The sequence below is a fragment of the Topomyia yanbarensis genome, chromosome 3, assembly GCF_030247195.1.
Source record: "Topomyia yanbarensis strain Yona2022 chromosome 3, ASM3024719v1, whole genome shotgun sequence".
NCBI classification, from domain to species: Eukaryota; Metazoa; Arthropoda; class Insecta; order Diptera; family Culicidae; genus Topomyia; species Topomyia yanbarensis.
In genome coordinates this window covers 156511003-156531457 of record NC_080672.1, presented here as the reverse complement: position 1 = coordinate 156531457, position 20455 = coordinate 156511003, and the positions used below count along the sequence as shown (strand labels likewise).

General features: G+C 39.7%; 1 protein-coding gene across 4 annotated transcripts; it reads right to left on the bottom strand.

Annotated features, from left to right (window-relative positions):
• Positions 1 to 935: 935 nt before the first annotated feature.
• On the bottom strand, positions 936 to 19877 carry LOC131694221 (uncharacterized). Of its 4 annotated transcripts, none has more exons than XM_058982738.1 (4): positions 19748 to 19877; positions 19075 to 19642; positions 18630 to 19020; positions 936 to 1802 (listed from the first exon to the last, which is right to left on the bottom strand). In XM_058982738.1, the coding sequence occupies exons 2-4, from the start codon at positions 19577 to 19579 to the stop codon at positions 1031 to 1033; spliced, it is 1668 nt and encodes a 555-aa protein (XP_058838721.1). In that variant the 5' UTR covers positions 19580 to 19642; positions 19748 to 19877; the 3' UTR covers positions 936 to 1030. The 4 variants fall into 4 exon arrangements, with proteins under 4 accessions (XP_058838721.1, XP_058838719.1, XP_058838722.1 ...); XM_058982736.1 differs by having other exon boundaries at positions 19075 to 19682; positions 19748 to 19870; XM_058982739.1 differs by having other exon boundaries at positions 19075 to 19638; positions 19748 to 19853.
• Between the last annotated feature and the right edge of the window lie 578 nt (positions 19878 to 20455).

Here is a 20455-nt window from a genome sequence, read left to right as displayed (position 1 = left end):
TTTCAAACGCAACACTCTTAAGCAGCACACACCGTATTGAATTAAATCCAAACCACCCCGCCCACCCACTTTGCAAATCATTCTGTGACACCATGCTGGTACCCGACAAATCCGCACACGGCCACCGCTGCCGAAAATGCATAGCGTCTACCGCTTATTGTAGTGCCCAGACGCTGCAGCCATGATCTTACCCGTTCGACATAAGAACAAAAACTGATTCAAACGGGTACGCGTCACCTCTATTTATAAACTAACCGTATATGGTTTAGTCACTTAAGTGCGAGTGTGTGCAAATGCCAACGTTACCGAAAATCGATAGCGCTTATTGCATCGCCCGGAGACGACGTTGCTCGTGTGGGATAAGAGCAACAACTGATTTAAACGGACATGCGTTGCTTCTATTTATGACTTTTCGTGTTTCATTGAGCAACTAAGCTGCCCTCTTTTGACGGCTGTGTCTGAGAAATCTGCCTCACGAATGGTATTTTTCCCGTTTTTTGTGAACTTTTTAATTTTACCAATTTCCAAAAGTCTACTTTTATTGGGGAGATATTAAATTATTACCAATATTTAAGTTAGGTGTTTCTGAATCGGTTGGTGTATGAATGATTAAAATCCATCTAGTAATATCGGAGTTATAAGCGTGCAAACCTTACATAGTTTCGTTACATGGGAGATAGTTTAGATTTTAGAATGACACCTAGCCCCAGATAGTGGAGTAAGACATTTTTAATGTCAAAAAAATATTTTGCATCTCCAGTATTGTAATTCTTCGAAAAAACAAACTTGCAATATCACATTATGGTACATAAGTGACTCTATGTACGAGAAATAGAAAGTGCTTCATCTCACCTCACGCGGCGTCTCTCCCGAAATTACCCTATTATATAATGATTCGTAAAACCCGGACTGATCGGCCACAATAATAAAACAAATTGAGTCTCAAAATTTATTGTTTCAAAATATGACAGTTATACAATTGAAATTTGTAAGTCATGTTTGAGAGGTGCAATAAGTTATAACCTTACATTCACTGGTTTTTTACGAAACGACCCTTTCCGAAAGGACGTTTATTATAAAACGGTTTCGTCTCCGTTTTTCCTGACAACTCGTCCATTTCCTGCTTCACCTTCAATTTGTGCTTTTTACTGTACCAATGTTGAGAAAAGAGTTTCTCATCGGCCAGAATAGAGTTGCATGATTTACAATAGTACTTTCCCGATGGCATACGATACAGTGACCAATCGTATTGTTGTGGCGGCTTGTTGAGCGTGGACAGAATGCTTTCCATTGCGTTTCCGTTGTCATTTATAGGCAGCATACGACCCATAGATTTAAGCTTCTTCAAATGTTTGACACCTTTCAAATGGGTCTCCATAACTGTTGTTGAAGTTACAGCAATCTGACATACCTTGCAAAATACACCGGTTTCATCGACACAATCAGCACTTTCTTTTTTCTGAATTTCGCTTTCAACGGTTTTAATCGCTTCAACTGGGTTTGAAACTCCGGCTGATTGGGCGATGAAGCCAGGAGTATAAGTAGGATTCACCATTGGAGCATATGAGGGGGTTATCGATGGTGCGTGCACAGGAGTGTCTGGTTGTACAGTAGCTATTATCGCTGGTACTCCCACAGTTCCATCGAGAACGTTTCCAACAATCTCCTTAACACCAGGCGGAGGAGACGGAGGCGGTTCTAAACGAATTCGCTTGGCATCTTTTGCGTTGTATCGAGTTTTCTGTTTGGCGAATGACTGTCCAATTCCAAAGCGTTCCGGTGCTTCATCCGTGTCAGTCAAACTGTATGAATAGAAAGTAGAATATTGAAGAATATAAACAACACTAAAAATATTGATATGGGCCAGAACAGCGCCTCTGATTGGACATATTTATACATATTTGTTCATGTTACAATAATATTATTTAACAGTACATAGAGTACCATCACAATACACGATAAACCCAGTGGCTGTTACAATGGGGAAAATTATTTACATATTGGCTACAAGTTATTTTTGTTCAGGTAGGATCATCATAAACGAACACACAATGAAAGGGACAAATCCACCTAATCGACCTATAATTGCATTTGTTAATGATAATCAATTCATATATTCATTCTAGTGAACTTTCCTAAATGTAAATAATTTTCTCCAATAGCTACATATCAATATTGCGAAGAAATAAAATGTATACATGATAAGATTTATTAGTGATAACCACAAGTAACCGCTCCAAGCAAACACATCCGGTCAGTTCACAACTCAACTCAGATTACCAATGCAATCGACGTTCCATTCTTCAACGCTTCAGCATCTGGGAGTCGAGGGTGCTACCTTGCGGTATCACGCTGAAATTCAGGATAGGAAACTGTGTAAGAAAATCGCCTGCTCTAAAAAATTGTAGCATGAAGCCATCACCGATTCAACCGATTGGTGAGATCATGTACCAGCCGAATGTCGCATTTTTGTTTGCCAGCTTCGATCGGGATCGATGATTCATCGTGTGCTTGCGAAGCTGATCGGAAAGTTTTCCGTGAAACAAAAATCAACCAGGACATTGTGGGTACCAGCGTTGGCTTCTGCAGAAGGTACGCCTGGATCGTAGGTACATTTTATATCGGTAGTCTCTAATGAATTATACCGCCCTTGATGAATAAAACACTTATAGCATAATTCTGAGGAGTGAAATAAAATGTATCGCCAGAACCCAGGAGTGAACCTTATTCGAAATGTATATGGATGTTTTCCTTTAAAGAAAAATGATCGGTGTTAAGTTCGAGCGCATTAAATAGAAAAAACTCAAAAAGTCAGAATTCGATTAAAAGTTTTGCCAGCTATATTTGGCATTTGTCGGATTTGGAAAATATTGTCATAAGCCAATATTACGGTATAGATCCATTTTGAACGACAAACGTAAAAATATAGTGATTCAAATTTTGAACTCGTTTTTCTCGAAATCAACGAAATGTCGCTTAGTCCGGCTAGACCTAACATCGACCAATTGTGCTTCTATGAATTATATACTATCAGGAGATCTGAATACGTTTCGATGTCACATAAATAGTATTTAAAAACAAAAATCATTATGGCAAACAGGTATACTTATTGGCATAATGATTTTTCGTTCTTTCTACAATACATTGTCATCTTTACACATTGTGGTGGATACCAATCTGTCATTATTGTGAAGTATAAACATAGCATCGCGAAGCACGAACTAAGAGCGCGTCAGCATAATCAAGTCTACTGCGCGACATCGACTATGCTGCCGTTCTACGCATAATTGTCCCATGTTGCTTTTTGGTCATTTTCATTTTTTTTTTTAACCAAACAGTACTTTTTGATGTATATTTTCAGAAAACACATCCAAATCATAAAGTTTGTTCGAAGACTTCGTGAAAAAATACCAAGTCTGTTTGTCCCATTGTTGATATTCTACGCATAATTGTCCCACTAACAAAAATCCCAAAAAAGTGCGCAATAAAAAAAATAATTACGTAGCGTTTAGTTAAGAAGTACATTACGCTAGATGTCGGGCACTGAAAAAATTGATGGAAAAATACAGGATCATTAAAAATGGCAGTGGCAATATTAATCACAGCAGTGAGAACAATCCTGTAAAGCTCTTCATAACTATCGTCGCTTGCATAACATGGCGAACGCATTGAGGATAATGAGCCTATTTTCGCAATGTTTCTATTATCACGCTACCCATTTGAAGCCGTTGGTTAGTGCAGCGTTTGCTATCTTTGTTCAACAAATTGGATCAAATGGTAAGGCGACAATTGGAGCACTCGATTGGAACTTTAGTTGCGATCAAACACTAGCATTTCATCGTTTTTAGGCCATTTGTGTTATTAGATTGGTTCTTAAGAACGAAGCAAGGTTGTGAATGCCAAATTAATGCACTCCATCGAGTGTAGGCAGAGTAATTAATGATCTTGTGAGGTACCCTTCTAAATAGTGTAAAAATAGGTACTTTACCCTATGTCCAATTTTGATAAAGCAACAAATCTCCCGAGTAACAGAAAAACTCACGACATACACTTTTGTAAAAAAATGAGTTATGAGCATCATTTACAAAGATCGTTATGGGACTGATATGCGTAGAACTTTCCGGTTTCCGCTCGATTTCTCGGCATAACAGTCCCACTTAACATTTTTCTTAAAAACTAACGTTAATTGAATCTCTATAATAAAAAACTGGACTGATTATAATGAAAACGATTGCCATGAACGTAATTTTGGACAATAAAGCTTTATTTGTTACACCGTATCCCTCCAGATGGCTAATACAATTTTCATCTTCTATCGCGTTTTTCTCAGTTGCCAGTTTTGCAACATGGGACAATTGGGCGTAGAACGGCAGTATGCTGCTTATAGCTCAAACGGTCACGTATACCACCGAACACCTAGGCCTGTGTAGAGAGAAAATTGAAAAATGAATTTATTCTTTTGTTGAATCCCAACTAATACTAATCCTTGCATATTTTCATTTTTCCCCTTTATGGGCAGCCGATGGTGGTGGCTAGCCGGTTTCATACATTGTTAACCTGACGGACTAAGCTATGGTGCCATGAACACAGGCAACGATGAGAACATGCAATTGCACTCATCTACATATACTTGCGTCTACGAACTCGCCAACTTTAAAACAACCCGGTAATTAAGCGAACGTTGTAGCACTAATAAATTTACAATCTCGGTTTTAAGCATTAGCCCACCGCTCGCGCGATCAAGAATCGATTACGTGAGAAAGTCTCTACTCTCAGTTATAGCAGCCTATAGACTCATGCATTCAGTTGGACCAATCACAAAATGATGCTCATAATCTCTGGACAACGCGTTCCATGGCGACATGACCGAAACTCTACTGCCCATAATCGCTAGTCAATCCTATGTTCTATGGGATTCCCTATCTACATGGGAATGACTTGCGATTATGGACAGTCTAGTGATATGGCGAAACTGACGCACTTCTACCATCTCTACCATACACTAAAAATTAAGCATCAGATTTTCGGTCCGCGCGAGATCATTCAATAATACGCGCGAATATGCGAATGGCCACACGATTATAAAATCGAATTTATGCACGCGAAGATACACGCTAGCACAAGCGATAAACACGTTAACATACAAACGCTCGATCCCTTCGCGATCACACTAGTACGCAATAAGTGAACGCCAACCCAGTCAGACCCCTGGACCCGAACGCAAAAACTCACATCTTCCATGCACACACCACCACAGGACTCACAATTAGACTTATACATACAAAGTCACACGCAATAATTACAGATATACACCTGGCAACCGGGGGAAGTGCATCTCAATCGCATATCTTATCATTTCAATGATTATCGGGGCGTTTTAATGTTAGCGAGATCGTGGGCGTAAGTATATGCGGATGGTTACAATTGCATGTTTGCGTTTGTGGCCAGGTTTGTATTATCGCGAAGGCTGCGTTTGTACAATATATACACGAACGGAGGTCTTAGTGGAATGTACGTAATATTTCAAAGGTTTTCTTCCATAGTGGGATTACCACTATGTTTTTGCCTTTCTCATATAAAGAAAGGCTATGCAATCACTGTAAAAATCGACTTTTTAACGGAGGCCCGGAGGGCCGAGTGTCATACACCATTCGATTCAGTTCGTCGAGATCGGCAAATGTCTGTGTGTGTGTATGTATGTGTGTGTATGTGTGTGTGTGTATGTGTGTGTGTGTCATTTAAACTCACACAATTTTCTCAGAGATGGCTGAACCGATTTTCGCAAACTTAGTTTCATATGAAAGGTATAACGCTCCCATAAGCTGCTATTGAATTTTTAGTTGATCCGACTTCCGGTTCCGGAGTTACGGGTTGAAGAGTGCGGTCACACAGCAAATTCCCATATAAACTGGTACCACCATGATGTTCAAATGATGTAAAACATATTAAAATTTATGTAACATTACTCTAGTTTGCGGGTCCGGACCACTAATGATCAATCAAAGCAGCTTTGACCACATTGGCCACCTATGACAGTTCATGACGCCCCCGGGGAACCCGCCAAGTTCCTAAGCTAATATCACACCCACTCCCCAACGAATTCTCTACCGATTTTTACAAACTTGATTTCAAATGAAAGATACAGTAATACCATTGACTGCTGCTGAATTTCATGCTGTTCTGACTCTTGCTTCCGGAGTTACAGGGGTGTTAGTAAGGATACACTGGAATTTCCCATATAAATCGGTACAATCGTAATACCTCAGAGGCTAAAAACTATTGAAATGGTCACCAAATTACTTCTAATCGCAGATCTAGATCACTGATTGCCAATCAAACATTCTATGAATATATTGTCCACTATCGACGATTCCGGAAGTCCGGAATTTCGGGCATATTCCACAAATAAAGTCACATCGGTTCTTCGGTGATGACTGAACCGATTTTCTCAAACCAAGTCTCAAATGGAAGGCAAAATATGCAGCTGAGTATTGTATCAGAGACCCTCCGCCCCCCCCCGCCCCCGCCTTGCCCTTACATCTCCCTCCTTCATCACTACCGTCCCCTTGGACCACCCTCACGCCCGCATTTCCTTCATCCACCCCGTATACCAAAATAAAATGAAGGATTTCTGACGCATCCTCCACTCCCACTCTACTAACCCCCCATTCCCTCCACTTTTAAACCCATTCCACCAACATTTCAAAATATAATCACATGAAGATAACATTGAACTCATGCTGATTAAGCTAATTAAATACTATTCTTTTGCCTTTCTCATATAGAAAGGTTACGCAATTGCTCCAAAAACCGACTTTCTAACCGAGCCCCGGAGGGCCGAGTCTCATATAACATTCGACTCAGTTCGCCGAGATCGCAAAATATCTGTGTGTATGTATGTGTGTATGTGTGTATGTATGTATGTATGTATGTATGTATGTATGTATGTATGTATGTATGTATGTATGTATGTATGTATGTATGTATGTATGTATGTATGTATGTATGTATGTATGTATGTATGTATGTATGTATGTATGTATGTATGTAAGTGTGTATGTGCGGATTTGTTAACAAAATGTCCACATCGGTTTTTTGGAGATGGCTGAACCGATTTTTACAAACTAAGATTCAAATGAAAGGTATACTATTCCCATAGGTTGCTATTGAATTTGATTTTCAACCGACATCTTGTCCCGGATTACGAGTTGAAGAGTATGGTTACAAAACAAAATTTGTTGATTTGTCCACATCGGTTTCTCGGAATTTTCTGAACCGATTTTGACAAACTTGATTTTAAATGGAAGGTCCATCAGCTGCTGTTGAATTTTGTGCGGATCCGAGTTCTGGTTCCTGAATTGCAGGAGGATACGTACGATCACGCATTAAATCTCGATTCTAACGAATTCTGCGATGAATGTAAAAAGGTGAAATTTTTGCCTTTCTCAATAGAAAGGTATTGCAATTGCTCTGAAAACCGACTTTTTAACGGAGGCCCGGAGGGCCGAGTGACATATACCATTCGATTCAGTTCATCGAGTTCGGCAAATGTCTGTGTGTATGTATGTATGTGTGTGTATGTGCGTATGTGTGTGTGTATGTTACCAAAAATGTCACTCATTTTTCTCAGAGATGGCTGAACCGATTTTGACAAACTTAGTCTCAAATGAAAGGTGCAACGTTCCCGAAGGCTGCTATTGAATTTCTAATGGTTCCGACTTCCGGTTCCGGAATTACAGGGTGATAAGTGCGAACACGCAGAAAATGTCGAGTTTAATAAATTCTGCAATGAATGCATAAAGGTGAAATTTTTTCGAAAATATGACCACAGCTGCTTCGATTTGTAGTATTAGGTCACTAACATCCATTCAAAGTCTATTTGGCCACATTGGCCACCATCATCGGTTCAGGAAGCCCCGGCGGAAGTATCTAAATTCAGAATAACCGATGTGACTGGTTTCTCGGAAATGGCTAGACCGATTCGACCAAACTTGGCCTAAAATGAAAAGTATTGCGTCCCCGTAAATGGCTATTTAATTTCATCCCGATCCGACTTCCGGTTCCGGAGTTATAGGTTGTGGCGTGCGATCACATAGCAAATTGTGATTCAAACCGATACTCCGATGAAAGCAAAAAAGGTAAAAATTTCGCTAAAATGTCTCTCAAACAACTTAAATTTGCTGTTCTAGGTCACCGACGGCCAACCAAACTTTCGTTGACTACATTGACCACCATAGACGGTTCCGGAAGTGCCCGGGAAAAGCGGCCATCTTTCAAAATTTACGAACTCACATCAGTTTCCCGGAAATGGTTGGGCCGATTTTCACAAACTTAGTCCCAAATGACAGCTATAATATCCCCACAGATGTTTATAAAATTTCGTACGGATCGCTTATATGGGGCCGGAAATATAGACTAAATCGTCCGGTCATATATGAAATTCCCATATAAGCCGGAACTCAAATTTTTTTTTCAAAGGGGGGACCCCATGAAATTTCAGAAATCGAATTCGTATTTTTTATGCAAAACATCTTTAAAATGCATGAAACGTCGAGATTTTATGTTATCTCGAAAAAAATTTTTTTGTAAAAATGGACTTTTTGGGACTTTGCCGATTTCGCACCTTTTTTCAGTTCAATATTACCGTGGCTGTTTTTTCTTCTTCAAAATTTTTGATTTATTTTCCTGTATATAGTTGTCATGTGATGTACAATAATAAAATGTAATGTATGCATTTAAAAGCTTTTAATGAATATAAACAACGCACACATTCTCGTGATTCATGATTGAGAAAGGCACAATTGCACCGCTAGGTGGATTAAAATAGGTTTTTTATAGTTGCTTGAACTTCACTATTTAAGAGATACCGGTATTTCGATTACTACTTGTAATCTTCTTCCTATAGACTGATACAAACACTGAAGAAGATTACAAGTAGTAATCGAAATACCGGTATCTGTTAAATAGTGAAGTGCAAGTGCATTTAACTATAAAAAAACCTGTTTTAATCCACCTAGCGGTGCAATTGTGCCTTTCTCAATCATGCACACGAGAATATTTGTGTTGTTTATATTCATTAAAAGCTTTCAAATGCATATATTATATTCTATTATTATACATGACATGACAAATATACAAGAAAAGAAATCATTATTCGAGTTCTAAAATTTTGCAAAAAAAACAGCTACGGTAATATTGAACTGAAAAAAGGTGCGAAATCGGCAAAGTCCCAAAAAGTAGATTTTTATAAAAAAAAAAATTTTTGTGATAGCATAAAATCTCGACGTTTCATGCATTTTAAAGATGTTTGGCATCAAAAATACGAATTCGATTTCTGAAATTTCATGGGGTCTCCCCTTTGAAAAAATTTTTGAGTTCCGGCTTATATGGGAATTTTATATGTGACCGGACGGTTCAATCTATATTTCCGGAACCATAAAAGCGATCCATGCGAAATTTTATAGACATCTGTGGGGATATTTATAGCTATCATTTGGGACTAAGTTTGTGAAAATCAGCCCAACCATTTCCGAGAAACTGATATGAGTTTGCTAGTTTTGAAAGATGGCCGCTTTTCCCGGGCACTTCCGGAACCGTCTATGGTGGTCAATGTAGTCAACGAAAGTTTGGTTGGCCGTCGGTGACCTAGAACAGCAAATTTAAGTAGTTTGAGAGACATTTTAGCGAAATTTTTACCTTTTTTGCTTTCATCGGAGTATCGAATTGAATCGCAATTTGCTATGTGATCGCACGCCACAACCTGTAACTCCGGATCCGGAAGTCGAATCGGGATGAAATTAAATAGCCATTTACGGGGGCGCAACACCTTTCATTTGAGACTAAGTTTGGTTGAATCGGTCTAGCCATCTCCGAGAACCCGATGTGACTGTTATTCTGAATTTGGATACTTCCACCGGGGCTTCCAGAACCGATGATGGTGGCCAATGTGGCCAAAAAGACTTTGAATGGATGTTAGTGACCTAATACTATAAATCGAAGCAGTTGTGGTCATACTTTGTAAAAAAAAATCACCGCTCACTACCCTGTAATTCCGGAACCGGAAGTCGGATCCTTCAGAAATTCAATAGCAGCCTATGGGAACGTTGTATTTTTCATTTGAGACTAAGTTTGTCAAAATCGGTTCAGCCATCTCTGAGAAAAATGAGTGACATTTTTGGTCACATACACACACAGACGCACACACACACACCTACATACATACACATATACATACACACGCACAGACATATGCCGAACTCGACGAACTGAATCGAATGGTATATGTCACTCGGCCCTCCGGGCCTCCGTTAAAAAGTCGGTTTTCAGAGCAATTGCAATACCTTTCTATTGAGAAAGGCAAACATAGTGGAATTAAATGGAAGAAAACCTTTGAAATATTATATAACCCGTTTGCACGCTTGGAATGGAAGAATAGGCAATTGATTGTGTTAGTGAGTGTTAGTATGAATCTAATTTAAGATGTAGTAATAAGGGGAAAAACATGTCGAATAATGAAAAAAGGAAAGAAATTAAGTAGAAGCGTATAAATTGATCCATATTGTTTTTGGTATACATGAGTAGTAGAAAAGCCGTTTACCATTAACGACAATTGCATTCTGTTAAAATTTTATCATGCTATGCTGACCGGAAATGGATGATTCACGTGCGTCGGTAAATTAATCACACCTTAATTTATCCAATCCGATCTTCCGATCCGATTTGCCGGTCGAGGTCGAATGAACTCAATTTTCCTCCTCGTTTGTTGACTTTTAGTTGAGCGATCTTATCTTTCAAGGTCACCCTGAAAAAGATTCTTGTGCGGGTTTGAGCAATTTTGCACGTCGATCAGGGTTGCCACTATTTTTCAAAAAAAAATCTGGCAGTTCAACTAAAAAAAATCTGGCAAAATCTGGCACTTGACAGCGACCTCAAAGTCATCGAAATTTTGCATACATTTTAGTATTCATAGAATGCTTAAATCGATTTTTGTATAATTTGGGACACAATTACCCAATTTTCCAAAATGTGTATGTAGTAGCTTCTAAAACTTAAAAATCTGGCAGAATGAGAGATTTGCTTTTTGTCTGGAAGCTGCCAAAACCTCTGGCTATGCTAGATAAATCTGGCATAATGGCATCCCTGACGTCGATTAACACGTCGTGCGAACGAAGAACGTTTTCAAGACGCTGATTTAGGACCCGAGAATTTTATAGTCGTAGTTTATTTGACTTCGTCTTTCTCGCTTCCTCAGATGATAGGTTGAGATAGTTTCTCCCGACACGCGTGTTCCGTTGATTCTCACGAACATCTCTGAGAAGTGGCGCTGATGTGAGAGCATTCAGATTCACCGCCTCCCTCATTCATTAACTTTACAACCGACCGAAATTTCATGCAGAATCGAATGCTTGAATGCGGAGGAAATATAAATTCCTTCACCAACCAAAGCATTTGTTATTATGTGGACGGTTTGAAGGCAGAAGGTAACATCTTCTACATTATCGAGCATAAGTGAACTGCGTAATCTATATCTGGTGCACTTTTGCTCAAAAATACCTTTCAAAGCTAGCATAGAAACAAAATTCAGTTTGCTTCTGAAACCAAACATGTCCGAACCTGAATGCGCTGCGTCGGGAGAACGAATAACGAGGGAAACGAACCAAAAATTTTATTAATCGCAGCAGGCACAAATTGAATTTCGTTTGCTTTCACGCAGGGATGTCAATTTTTTAAGCTCTGGTGGGAAGCATTGCACGCAAGATTGCACGACTGTTTTGGTAGCCGTCGTATGCCTGCTGTAGTCCCAATAAATACGTTATTGCTCGCAGTGAAAAATATTGAAAGCAATTTTTTTATTTCCATCGGATAAAACGACTTTATTTTGGGCTTACTACACGACAGCCACCACTCCATCCACGATGAAAAGTTGCGGCGCTGGCGAGTCCAATATTGCCACTGTTTTTGGAGCAGCTTGATTTTTACGGTGCTCAAGAGATGGGGAAGGAGAGACCAAAACCCGCAACCGGTAGGGGAGAGGAAGGCTTATTCTCGCTGTGACTGCTTTGTGGTTTGAGAAACAGCAGCCATGGACAGCTGCTGTTCTCAGCTGATTCCGAAGCCCTGCGCTGACGTATATGCGATCGAGTCTGGAGGAGTTGTGTGTAATGTAGGTGTATTCGATCTCTCGGGGTCGGAGTTACTGCTACACATCTTGCAGATGTAGCTGCTGAACGGTCGCTTGTAGAGCGGAGCTAGAATCGCCGCCTAGGATGGTGTTTGCGGTTCGGGGGCGAAGGTAGTAAGCATTGAAGAAGCGCTCTCGATCGGCACGTTGGGCAGATCGACGGGGCATACACATTGCACTGTTTGATGTTGTTTGCGGGCAAAGCTAGCAATGTTTCGTCCAGGTTCTTCTCTACGTGTGAGAATTTGATGTGTTCTTTGAGCGCAATTGCCGTTCCTATCCTCGCATGGTCAATGTTGCAGACGACGTTGTTGCCGGGTATGGTGAGTCGTTCGCTTTCACCCTCCTGTAGGAACACGATGTCGAGGTCCGTCGATCATGCGAATGTGAGTAGGGCGTTGATTTTGTTTGTGTTGATGTTGATGGTTCCGATGTTACAACTGACGAAGTCTATCATTGTTTACATTTCTTCGTCGGAAATCTGAACTCGCCTGTGATCGATGGTGGTGAAATCGTCTTCGCCGTGTCGCATTTTCTTCTCTTTGCGATGTGTGACGCGTTTCCGTTTGTGGCTAGAGCCGAGAGAGGTTGGATTGTCACTTGAGTTGCAGTAGGTTTCTGATTGGTGGTTGTTGGCGCCGCAGGGGGTGGCATGATGTTTTTCTGCTGTGCGACTGCAGATCGTGTCTCGATGGCTTCTCGAGGTTTTGAGGTTGGTTGACTGGGTGGCATCGACACTCGTGGTGTGGGCTTTGACCCCGATGACTGTAGTGATTCACCTGTCTTGGGAGGTTTTTGGACTGTTTTACCGGTCCTTTCTGCTGTACATGCGTTTTTGTCACGTTTGCGTATGACTTATATTTTATTTTGCACACATGGTATGCCGATGTGTACAAATTCACGACAGTGTAGGCAAGTTTGCCGCTGCCCCTTGTAACCGACCGCGGTGTCTTCTCCCTGGATCGTGACGAGAGAAGGAATGTTCTTTTTCACCAGCAGCCGAGCGACACGAACGCCGGTCACGCCTTTGAAAGAACCATAGCGATTGTCCCACAGTTAAGTGGTGAAGTATATTCGGTTAGGAAAGCAGATATTTGTTCGTTGGTGATGTCTTCGGATAGATAAAAAATCTGCACCCCCACCACCCCGTCCTCCATCGTAATCCGGTGCCTGTGTGCTTTACGGTCGAGTGTAAACTCCTGTTCTGGTTGTGTTCTTCAACGATCTTCTCTGCCAGGGCAAGCTTGTTGACCTTCACGAAGGTACATCGCAGCCTTCTGCTTGGCTGAATTTGAAGCACATTCGTGTGAGACCGAGTTCTTTCCCGACGAGTTTCAAGATTACATCGTGGGAAAGGTGTTTCGTAAACTGGGAGTAGTTTACACGAAGTGTGTTTTCACACATTGCGCAAAGGCACTGTCGCGACAAATGCGCAATGCTTTAGAGCGCCGATGAAAAATTTGCAAAATAACGAGTAATATAGTTCGTTAGCAAACTTTCAGTTTAACGCGTCCGAGATAAATCGACCGATCAGCACAGAAGCTTGCTGCTAACTGGCAATGAAATTATTACGTAAGAAATTCGGTGAATGTTTAATTTCTCGGTGTGGACCTGTACCCGCTAAGATCGAGCGATATCACACATCTACACTTTTTCTATAGAACTATGTGAAGTCAAAAGTCTATGTGGATAAGCCAGCAACGGTTGAAGTATTGGACGTCAATATTACTTGACTAATTAGCCAGGTACCACTTTCAATACTCGAATCCGTCATCAAAAATAGGACCCCTCGAATCAGTGCTTGGAAATTTCAAAATCAGTTACCTATTTCTGCTTGCGTTTACCGAAACTGACATTCAGATTCAACGCCTCCCTCATTCATTCACATTCCAACTGACTGAAATTTCATGCAGAATTGAAAGCTATAGAGCAAAGGGAATGAAAATTCCTTCACCAACCAAAGCATTCATTTGATATTATGTGGACAGTTTGAAGGCAAATGTTGGAATCTTTTACATTTTTGAGCATAAGCAAACTGCGTAATCTATATCTGGTGCACTTTTGTTGAAAAATTCCTCTCATAGGTAGAATAGAAACAAAATTCAACTTGCCTTTGAAACCGAACATGTCCGAACCTGAATGCGCTGTGTCGGGAGAACGAATGACGAAACAAACGAACCAAACACTCCATCGCAGCGGGTATGAATGGTATGAATTGAATTTCGTTTCTTTCAAGTTCACGCAGCGATATCATTTTTTTAAGCACTGCCTCGAATTGACTACCTCAAGCACCAACATGGTCAACTTTTAGTAGAAATTGTTTTGAAACAATAAATTTCTTCGAGAGACAAAAAAGATATCGCGATTTTGTTCATTTTTTCGCTATATTAAAAAAACTTCATGGCGCATCACCCTGTATTAAATTATTCAGATTAAGTTTATTCCATTTTATTTTTTTAATTGACAATTCCTCCCACCGCTTTTTTGTCAATGCACACGATCCGCGTCCCATTGCACCTAAAAGTTTTTTTACTCAACGATAACCAAAATATGTTAGATTGCTCAATATGAGGTTTGCTCAAAGTGGTTATCTTCGTTCAACATTCCACCATTCCAACTTATCTCCTACACCACCTACACCATTCCAACTTATCTCGAACGAGATTCAACGTCCCAGTTGAACACTTGAAATATGAGCCGGAATTCCGACTGGCTCACATGACACAACTGATTTGGGCTCAAATTCCGGATGGATTTGACTGGGATGTCCTTAATGTGCTCTCAGTCCATTTGGTAACCCTAGCAATGCCCCCTATATAGTAAAAAGTCTATTGTCTAATAGTTTCTCATCAACCGTGCTAACTATTTTGATTAAATACGATTTTTTCCCGAATGTCTGAGACATAACCGGAGTGTAGTGACTATACTTCGGATTGCTATTCCAGATCCAATAATTATGGTGATTCGAAAAAGAATCATTGATGTTTACGTTTGTGTTTATGGGTGTTGCACTGGATTCGAAAATCATTGGATGCTCTATGCTTTGGCGCATTTTGTTGTTCATGAATGCAATACAGACGTGATTGTTTTAGATGTATCGCGTCAATCGGTAGTTATTTTACCATGTGTTGCACATTGCAGATTACAAATGAAACCACTGGATCAATCAAAGTATTGGTCTGTGACATGAAAAGTAAGGAATATAACTTTGGCTTTCTACATAAGCGTTTTTGGCAAGCAATCTATGACATGGATGTCACATTGAAATGTGCTTAGTTAAAAAAATATTTTTATATCTACAACCGAACAAAAATCTGTGCTAAAATTTTAAAAAATCTGTGAAAAATCACAATATTTCCAAAAATAAATCTGTGACACTTTAATCAAAATGCCAAAGATCTGTCATCTAAAAAAGAATCTGTGATCAAAAATTGTAAAAAAATCTGTGACATTACAGAAAAATCTGTGAATATGGTAACCAATTGCATGTAGTTTCGAGGGTAGTCACTTGTGCAGGATCAAAGATAAGACGTAGCTTGCAATTTCAATTTTTCCACTTTGGAATGTGTTCAAATCTTCTGAAACAAAAGTTGAAAATAAAATACGTGTATAACGAAAAACTGCTTTTCTTTAATACTGACGATATGTACACCACGACCAGCAACGTTTTAACAGTTTTAAGCGCTGGTTATTTTGTTTGGCAAAGAAAAAACGTCAACGTAGAGAGTAGAAGCCATGTTTAGTATTCTTCATTACTAAGACCAAAATTTATTTTATTGGCAATTGTTCCAAATCGTGGCTTTTACGAAAAAAGGGATAATTTTTTTTTGGAAATGGTTCTAAATGGCAAATTAAAAAACGGTGGGAAAACTTTAAAGTAGTTTAAACTGGAAAAATAAGTTGTTCCCACTTACTTTACGAACAGTGGCATTGCGCATGAGACATAAAGCTGCACAAAACCGCTGAGAATCCGCCGGACGAGGTGGTCTTGATTTCTCTATCGAAGGGTGCATTCAAATCTGTAATCCACTCGTTTGTCCGGTATACTCATAGGTGCTATTCCTTGTTTAAGCACGAAGAAAAGCGATGTGGAATAGCCACATTAGGCAATAACTATGTTTTTTGACGTAGGACTACGTCTTTGTTTTCGATATGGGGGTGCACTCTGCAAATTCTACAAAAATGGTATGTAACGAAAAGTGGACCAATTTTAAACGCATATAATTCAGCCATCTCACGATAAATTTTCAATTTTTTTGCGCAAATCGCCCCGAAATACTTCTAAGAATAGATTCCAATAGATAAACCCAAAGATTTTTGATATCATAGCATTAAAAAATTAAATAATATACAACCTTGTCAAAATATCGCGCATTAACACACAGAAGATAGCGCTTCCCAAGCCCTGTACGACGGATTGGTATACCTAGCGCGCAACGCTTCTGTGAATGACGTCATCATCGACTATTTAAAGAACGGACTTGGCCAGACACGCTCAGTTCCCTGTTGAACGGCTGGCGAAGCAGATCACTGCGCTGTGTTTTTTACAGCCAGTGTAGCTGAGTTAGAAGTCCGTTACACTGGCTGTGGAGGGTCGCTACCCTGTGTCGTCCAACAGGCGACCGCTCCAACTGCTTCCTAAATGCCGCTGTAATGTTGCCAGTAAATTTTTGGTTTAACTAGCACATGTATTTGCTATTTGCGCTTGAAATTAAGTAATGTAGTGGTAGTAATAAGCTTCCCATTTTGGTTTAAACGCAAGGACAGTTTTTAAAACAGGATTTGATTAATTAGTTTAGCTCATCTAAGCAATTTTATCAATTCTGTAATTTAAAAGGAATTTTACGGAACTTGGTGGATTTGGCCCCACTTGCAACTGGTATAATCAACCTGCACAAAGTGTTGCATAACGCAGGGCTGTTTTTTGGAACAAAATCATTCAGCCCTTCGCTATGCAAAATCACGATATTATGACAGATAAGCTAAGCGCGGCAGTTCCTTTCAATCGGGAAAGGCCGCGTGGAATTTTGGTGAAACGCGCTAATAGTGGTACTAGTTGTCTCTTTCGCTCTACCCATCATCATCAGCGTTGACTCATTTTGCATTGTACGCTTGGGTTCAATGTTTGGCGCGAATGTGTTGGTAGGTACGGGAACTGGCGGTAAAATGAACACGTTAAACAAATTCATTATTTTCTAACTAATAAGTGAATGAGATATTACAATCACCTTATGTTTCTTGTTAGACATGTTTTGTACATATCTGGTAAAAATACTTCGTCATAAACACATTTTTTTCAAACATGATTCTTGATTTCTAAACATGTACAAAAATGAGACATGTTTATAGCGAGTGGGTAAAATGAACAGCTTCTGGTGACCTGCAAAATGTCCTGTATGTATGCAATGCGCAGCGTTGGAAAGCATTTTCCGATCAATGCTAATATTCCAACAAATCATGAGCTTTGCATACACACAGGGCATTTTGCAGGCAAAAAAAATTGTCACGGAAGAATTGAATTTTCATGACGTAATATTAACCATTTTACAATCCTGTGGCATCGAAACACATCTACAAACTTGGGGTTATCCATGGGTGTTTGAACTTTTAGGATCTGTTTGAGAGCAACTAGAAAGCTTGTTCTATACATGAGATTTGATTATATTGTCAAAAATTTGATTTTTCTTCACCGATCCGGGTGTTTTTTTCTCACACACTAAGTACTAAGAAAATAAATATTTTACATTAAATATTATAGTTCTACGTCTACAGTTCGTGCAACCCCATAGGGCTGCCCCTTGTAGTTTTTTAGTTACAAAAGGATAGTATTTATTAACGAAAATAAAATATTGGTGCTGCCAAATGTGGCTACGCCACATCCCTTCAATCGTGTGCTGGGAATAACCCCTACTTGAGTATACCGGGCAAACGAGTGGATTACAGTTTTGTTTGCATCCTTCGCTAGCACGATCAAGACCACCTCGTCCAGCGGATTCTCAGCGGCTTTACGCCGCTTCAAATCCTTTAACTCGGCTATGCACCCAAGCCGCATCACACTATCATCCCCATAAATGACTTTCTTGCGCGCAATACCACTGTTAGTAAGGTTAATAAGGACAACTACTTATTGTTTCAGTTTAAACTACTTTAAAGCTTTCCCCCGACTTTTCATTGATTGTTGTAAAATAGGCAATTTAGAACCTTTTCCAAAAGAAATTTACCCATTTTTCAAAAAAGCCGCGACTCGAAACATTGATCCTTTTCCGAAGTGGGATAGTTATTTTGAAAATATACCATTCATACGTGATTCCGTTGAATATTATTAGATTTAAAATAGCAGCCCAAAGTTTAGTCACGACACTCTGGTTATGTTACATACATAACCCACCCATCTTTTTTTAACTCAACGCAACATGCACAAATATCTTACCGTGCACAAAATACTCACACTCTAGTCCAAACACCTTCTTTGTTGTAGTAGCCCCTCCCAGCAGGAGTTTTTCTACCACGCACTACCATCTGATGCCGTTTTCCAGTATAGTGCTGATTGGCATGTTGAATCGATGTTAAAGGCAAATCGCAAGCATCACATCGCAATGAATTCGGTCCAACCGGCTCGACTTGTACCGGTCTACGCTTTGCACGATACGGCATGGGAGTGCCAGTACGTTCACAATAATCCTGAAGCCATTGGATAATTTTTCTTTCATGCACCTTCGATTGATAATGCACATTCGCGGAGATATGGGAGTTCATCTTACTCTTGCACAGACCGCAATTCAATGGTTCAAAAAGTTGTTTCAGGTCCGCAGGAAACAGTTCTTCGTCGTCAGGATTTGCTAAAATAAAGAATCATGAATCTATCAATCAGTTTATGTGGTTGACCAACTTACCATAAAAGTTCGTCGTGGTATAAACCTTAGATCTTTTAACGGATGCATCTGATTTATGTTTCAGAGTTGATGGATCCCGATAGTGATCTTGTGATTGGTTGTAAAAAGCATCAACATTAGCGAGTGGAGTCGTAAATACTGGCGGGGGAACTGCCATCGCCGTTGGAAGAAAAGTCGTTGTAGTTGGATAAAAAGCGGCAACCGGAGCTACTTCTCCTGTTGCAGCATAATAATCCTGGTATACTTTCTGGTGCTCATACTGTTCAAGCTGACTTTGATAACCATTATGTGCTTGTAGATATTCATTATAAGCTGCTTGCTGCTCCTCGTAAGTGGAAAGAGTTGCCTGTTTTCGCATGTACTCTTCGTATGCGGCATACTGCTGCTGATACAATGTATATGCATTTTGATACGTACGCCATTGTTCCACTGCATTGGCCGCTGATGCAGCGAGTGCCGCATCCGTTTCCAGACATGGCTTTGTGGGCTCCTTCGGAGGTTCCATGGGATATTTCTCTTATACCACTCTACGCTGCTTTTTCCACAAAATTCATATTCTGCAGACTGACTGTGACGAAACGGTCAATTAATGGTAAGAAAACTGTAGACTATTAGCGTAATAATGAAAAAATAAATGAATCGATATTTTTGAAGTATATAATTCAAAACACACCTGAAAATCCTGAAAATCACAAGCAGCAAAAATGCACCCACATCACAGCTTTTTGATTTCGAGCACGCACCAGAGATGCCAGATTTGAAGATTTGTTTTCATTTTGAAGACATTTGAAATGTTGTGAAGATGTATTTTTCACTGAGAAGCAAAAATATGCATATGGATTCCAAATCAAATGCAACAACCGATTCCGAAACCGATTGAGTTGGAATCGGTTGCTGCATTTGATTTGGAATCCATACTGACTCTATTAAGGATTTCGAATCAAATTCCGAATGGTTTGACCAGGTAATAACTCAACCTTGAGTTTAATTTACTTGAATTTAAGTTTAATTTACCAAATTTTGAGTATACCTCAAACAACTCAAAAGTACCTTACTGCACGGAAGACCACGACTGAGTCGAATCTCGTTTTGTTTTTGACAACACTAATAAGTGCGAAAGCGACGCACAGCTCAAAAGTACCTAAATTTAAGTTAAAAGAACTTTTGACTCAATCTCGTGGTATCGTGCAGGAAGGTAAAATTAGGTAAACCGCGTTGAAGGTAGTTTCCATTTAACTACGACAAAAATAATAACTCAACCTTGAGTTTAATTTACTTAAATTTAAGTTGAATTTACCTTTACCAAACAACTCAAAAGTACTTACTGCACGGAAGACCTCGACTGAGTCAAATCTCTCGTTTTTTTGACAACACTTATAAG